The sequence below is a fragment of the Pongo abelii genome, chromosome 10, assembly GCF_028885655.2.
Source record: "Pongo abelii isolate AG06213 chromosome 10, NHGRI_mPonAbe1-v2.0_pri, whole genome shotgun sequence".
Taxonomy (NCBI): domain Eukaryota; kingdom Metazoa; phylum Chordata; class Mammalia; order Primates; family Hominidae; genus Pongo; species Pongo abelii.
In genome coordinates this window covers 36476958-36482957 of record NC_071995.2, presented here as the reverse complement: position 1 = coordinate 36482957, position 6000 = coordinate 36476958, and the positions used below count along the sequence as shown (strand labels likewise).

The 6000-nt window shown below is 49.2% G+C and overlaps 1 protein-coding gene across 1 annotated transcript in view; it reads left to right on the top strand.

Annotated features, from left to right (window-relative positions):
- The first annotated feature begins 968 nt into the window (after positions 1-968).
- The window catches only part of CPNE8 (copine 8), a 256868-nt gene continuing 251836 nt past the window's right edge, over positions 969-6000 (top strand). The window contains exon 1 of the mRNA XM_002823097.4: positions 969-1242. Within this exon, the coding sequence (XP_002823143.2) occupies positions 1145-1242 (98 nt within the window). The 5' untranslated portion in view covers positions 969-1144. The remainder of the gene's footprint in view (positions 1243-6000) is intronic.

Sequence of the window (6000 nt, the reverse complement as noted above, 5' to 3'; positions counted from 1 at the left end):
ACTCCGTCTTGGCACCGGTCTTGCTGCCCTGGAATGCAGTTTCCCAAACGCGGCGCTCACTCTGACTCCTCTCTGCTTTTATCCGTCAGGTCTCAGGTCTTGCGGGTGGGAGTCGGCTGAAGGAGCTGCGTTATATGGTTGTGACACCACCGCCCCCCCCCCCGGCCCCCATTTTCAGGTCATAACTTTCATGCCTTTGGAAACGAGGGACCCAGAAGAGCCCTTACTGTAGGAGGATTGTCGCCGTCAGACCTCTAAGGTCCAAAGAACCAAGGGGAGACAGAATCCAGATTGCTCCCTTAAATCACAAGTAGTATTGTTTTTTCCACCTTAGAGTCCGCCCCCCCGCCCCCACTTGTCCCATATATTGATCGGCCACTTTGCCACCGCGTTCCAAGGTTGGAGAGCGTCACAATGCCCCACCGTCCCCAACTCTCAAGTGGCCGACAGTGGGCAGTCCAGAAGCTGGGACCAGACTTATCTGCCCGAGGGCACAGTAGGAGGGACGGAGGGATCTCCCATGAGCTCCGAGGGCGAGGTGAGAACCAATTGTGGGGAGGGGACCTTATAACGGGGCAGTTAGGAACGGGCAGAGGTGCCCCCACCTCCAGCTTTCAACTCAGGCGAGGAAACTTCGAGACCTTCCCGTCCACACCTGATTGACAGAAGGAAGCTGTCGCGGCCCAGAAGGCGATTGTGGGTGTGCAGAGGTGGAGACAAAACCTAAAAGCAAGCAGAGCCGGCGAGGGCTTGCCGTCCTGGACGGTAGGGGTCTGCTTCTGGTGCCACCTACTCCATCAGGCTGCTTGCTGGGTCCACCAAGCCTGACCCCTCCAGCCAGGAGGGGATCACGGAGTGCGTCCCCCGCCCGGGCTGCTGTCTGCCGGAAGGGGGCTGGGAAGCCGGGATCCCCGCGCGCCACTTCCCCGGCAGCGTCAGTTTCACCCAGGACTGGCTCGCGGTTCCCTCGTGGCTCTGCGCTGAGGTCCGCCTCCTCCCTTCCCTCCCCCATCCCGCGCGCTGCCTCCGCCTCCTTCTTCTGCCTCCACCCTCAACCCCCATCCCCGCCTGACGGGAGCTAGCCCTCAGTCCGCCCGAGCTCTGGTTGTGGGCGCCAGACAAGTCCAAGGCGCCTCCTCCCAATATGGACAGCCGCTACACCAGCACTGCGGGCATCGGGGACTTGAACCAGCTGAGCGCTGCCATCCCAGCCACGCGGGTGGAGGTGTCCGTGTCCTGCAGGTGAGGACCCAGCCCTTCCCCTCCCTCCTGCCCTCTCATCTGCGGGGTTGGTAGCACTTGGAGAGCGCTCGGGGTACCACGAGGCTTTGCGTTGGCGAGAAGTTGCGCCATGAGTGGGAAATATCTCAGTAGTGGGGCTGGAGTTACCCCGGGTCAGGTGACACAAGGGAGCGGGAATTAGAAGCGAGTGGTGGGCTCCGGGACTGAGACTTTGTATTTTCTTTCTGGGAAACGCTGTAAAAGTTGGCTGGGCTGTGACTCAGCTGCGGGAACACCGGCCGCCGCCCACTTTACAAGCCGGTTTTCCGTCCCAAACCCGGGTTGGATGGTTGGGTGATGACCGGAATCGAAGGGGACAGCACTGCCAAAAGCGCTGGTGACCGCTGCACGCTTCGGCCCGGGACTTCCTCTGCTAGGCGTGTGCAAACCTGCTGTTGCTAGGGTTGGCTCCAACCTGGCAGCTTCCTCCCCACCCACTTCCTGGAGCCTTCCAGCTTGCTTCTCCCCCACCCTTCCGGGCTTTTTGCCTTTTGCCTGATAGGTAGAGATTTCGGCCCTCCTTGCAGACGAATCTATGCCTTACCTAAGATCTGGGAAGTCACGACTTTTGTTTTGTTTTGTTTTGTTTTCGGGCCCACATTTGAGTGCTTGTAAGCACTGACTCTCGGCCGGGCGCGGTGGCTGAGTACAGTTTATACGCCTGTATTCCCAGCACTTTGGGAGGCCAAGGCGGGCGGATCACGACGTCAGGAGTTCGAGACCAGCCTGGCCAATATGGTGAAACTCCGTCTCTACTAAAAATACAAAAATTAGCTGGACGTGGTGGCACGCGCCTGTAGTCCCAGCTGCTCGGGAGACTGAGACAGGAGAATCGCTTGAACCCGGGAGGTGGATGTTGCAATGAGCTGAGATCGTGCCATTGCACTCCAGCCTGGGCGACAGCGCAAGACTCCATCTCAAAAAAAAAAAAAAAAAAAGCTGACTTTCAACCCTGTCCAGAGACTGTAAATTGCAAACTCGTTGTCCTGACGTTCTTTCGGTTAGTTGCCCTGTAAATAAAGCAGCATCACTGCTATATCATAGACGATTTTGAGAAGGAGATGAGCGATGGTGCTAAATTGGTACAGGCCACTAATTTGCGAATTAATATTGACCCTGGAGCCCACTCCCTTGTTTGCATAATTGGGTCTGTCTCACTGGAAAACTCTCTCCTCATTTATCCGTTTTTGCCCTAAGATTGTTTTTATGCCCTCAAATCCTCCCTTTCCTTTCCTTAGCAAACTTGCCTTGAAGATATCTAACAAATTTGGGTAATCTTGATGTAAATAAGTTTAAAATTCTATCAATCTTGACTTTGCATTTTCACAAACTGAGCCTAAAGCCAAAGGAATTCTTTTCTGGGGGTGGAAATTCGAGCACCAGCAACCCTAGTAGAAGTATTATTTGAGGGTAGGGGACAGCCTTTATCTAGCCCTGAAACTATATCACCTGATTGTTTGCTGCCTCTTAAGACTGATCTGGGACTATGGAAATAATCATGCTAATAATGATAGCTATCATTAAGCTTTTGCCTTATTGCTGTCACTGCTTTAAGTGCTGCCTGAGATTTTTCTGTCAATGGAACAGGTGAAGCTGTTTGGAAAACTCTTTAGAGGATTCCTAGGCCTTTTTCTTTTCTCTGAAGCTGGCTTTGGATGTTAGAGGGAAGTTACTGGTATATACAGATAATGGATAGCCAGAAGTCCTACAATAACAGCATTACTAGAGTTCTTTTTTTTTTTTTTTTTTTTAGTTTTATATTTATTTACTTATTTTTTCTTGGACCAGAAATATTTTATTGGTTCTATTTTTTTTTTTTTTACCCAAATATGTTTTTAATTATAGCATTAACAAAGATAAAGCAAAATCAGGGAAGTACAAAATAATTACATGCGAGTCTAACAAAATAAACATCATTTGTTCTTAGATTCTACGTACTTCCTCTAAACCTGCTGTTTTTCCAAATATTGGACCTTTTCCTCTTTACTAGTTTTCTTTTTTTTTTTTTTTATGAAGTATTTATTGATCATTCTTGGGTGTTTCTCGGAGAGGGGGATATGGCAGGGTCATAGGATGATAGTGGAGAGAAGGTCAGGAGATAAGCACATGAACAAAGGTCTCTGGTTTTCCTAGGCAGAGATCCCTGCGGCCTTCTGCAGTGTTTGTGTCCCTGGGTACTTGAGATTTGGGAGTGGTGATGACTCTTAAAGAGCATGCTGCCTTCAAGCATCTGTTTAACAAAGCACATCTTGCACCACCCTTAATCCATTTAACCCTGAGTTGACACAGCACATGTTTCAGAGAGCAGGGGGCTGGGGGAAAGGCCATAGATCAACAGCATCCCAAGGCAGAAGAATTTCTCCTAGTCAGAACAAAATGGAGTCTCCTATGCCCACCTCTTTCTACACAGACACAGCAACAATCTGATCTCTCTTTTTCCCACACTTCCCCCCCTTCTTTTCAACAAAACCGCCATCGTCCTCATGGCCCACTCCCGATGGTTGCTGTCTCTTCGGAGCTGTTGGGTACACCTCCCAGACGGGGTGGCCGGGCAGAGGCGCTCCTCACCTCCCAGATGATGGGCGGCCGGGCAGAGGCGCTCATCACTTCCCAGAGGGGGCAGCCGGGCAGAGGCGCTCCTCACTTCCCAGACGGGGTGGCTGGGCAGAGGCGCTCCTCACTTCCTCCCAGACGGGGTGGCGGCCGGGCAGAGGCGCTCCTCACCTCCCAGATGGGGCAGCCAGGCAGAGGCGCTCCTCGCTTCCCAGACGGGGTGGTGGCTGGGCAGAGGCGCTCCTCACCTCCCAGACGGGGTGGCGGCTGGGCAGAGGCGCTCCTCACTTCCCAGAGGGGGCGGCCGGGCAGAGGCGCTCCTCACTTCCTCCCAGACTGGGTGGCGGCCGGGCAGAGGCGCTCCTCACCTCCCAGATCGGGCGGCCGGGCAGAGGTGCTCCTCATCTCCCAGACGGGGCGGCCAGGCAGAGGTGCTCCTCACTTCCTCCCAGACGGGGTGGCAGCCGGGCAGAGGCGCTCCTCACCTTCCAGACGGGGTGGCGGCCGGGCAGAGGTGCTCCTCACCTCCCAGACAGGGCGGCTGGGCAGAGGTGCTCCTCACCTCCCAGACGGAGCGACCGGGCAGAGGAGCTCCTCACTTCCCAGACGGGGCGGCCGGGCAGAGGTGCTCCTCACATCCCAGACGGGGCGGCAACAGTCTGCAAAGTCTGAATGGCATGTGGCCTATACTTGGAATGAATATAAAAGAATATTGTCAATCAAATCTGAATTTTTCTATGAGCTTTTTAAGGGAAATTATACCTAAACTGGTCATTCTGCCAGTAGGGCCCACGTTTAATGCAGCCCCTTTTTTGATGTGAGTTTTCTGTGAGTGTGCTGGGCATGCTGAAGTCAATTGGCTTAAGGCAATTCGTTTCAGTTTGCTGCCTCAGAACCTGGAAATCCCTTGTTCCAGCTTTTTTCATAACATTGCTTTGACATTTTGTTTTTAATTTTTAAGATTTCTAATAGGAAAAAAAAAAAACCCTGAAAGAGAACCCAAATACTTAGTATCAAGCATCTCTGCCAGGGTCACTAGTACTTAGTCTATTGTTTGAGTTGCTTCTGACTCAGCTTACTATTTACGATAAGTTTGAGGTAAAAAGCATCTTTTAGGCAAAGAGAAACATAATTAAATACCCAAGTTAGTGCCTTTGGAATAGGTTTGGGAATAGTTCCTGAAAAGGTGGGTTAAATTTATTTTTAATACCTTAAAATTCAAAAATAAAAATATTTGAGTATTGTTGGATCTTGTAACCATAGGAGGTGGTTTAGTTTGGGCTTTGGCATCAGAGACCTAAGTACAAATTCTGGCTTTGTGACTTGTTCTTGCTACCTTGGAGTAAGTTCTTATTCAGTCTGTCTAAGCATTCTCATCTCCAAAAATAATAATTATGGTATTTACCTTATATAGAGTGTTGTCAAGGTGATGTGTGAAAGCATTTACACAATGCATGAAACAAAAACATGTTTTCAAAAATGTTAGCTATTATTATAATATTGGAAATAACATTTGTTGAATAAATGTGTTATATATGATTCAGGTATGGAATTCTGTAAAAGTCCTTCTCTTTTGAACTTCAATAAGTTGGTTAAAGAACACAAGGATAGAACCAGCATTGGGATACCTGTTCCCTCTTTCTCTGTCTTCTTTGATGTGCATCAAGAACATGTTTTGTAGAAAGTTTGTGGGGATTTCACTTAGCAACAAAGCACAGTTTAAGGCCTCTGAGCCTTGCTATGGGCAGGCAGAGTAAGGAATTCCCTTGCCTTACTATACCAGAGACTTCTGAGGATTTGCCCACACTTCAAAAGCAGCTCAGATTTGAATAGGTTCTTTCTTTCTCATTCTTTCTCTTTCTCTTTCTCTCTTTTCTTTTCTTTGCTTTCTTTCTTTCTTTCTTTTTCTTTCTTTCTTTCTTTCTTTCTTTCTTTCTTTCTTCTTTCTTTCCTTCCTTCCTTTCTTTCTTTTCTCTTTCTCTTTTCTTTTTTCTCTTTCCTTTCCTTTTCTTTTCTTCGTTTCCTTTCTTTCACCTCTTTTCACTGTCCCCTATCATTAAAAGCTTTATGACAAAGTTTTTATCTTCATTTTGGGGAAGGTGAAAAAGATCAACAATTGAAGCTTGAATATAATTCACGGAAATAATTTAGTCTGTTTATTCATCA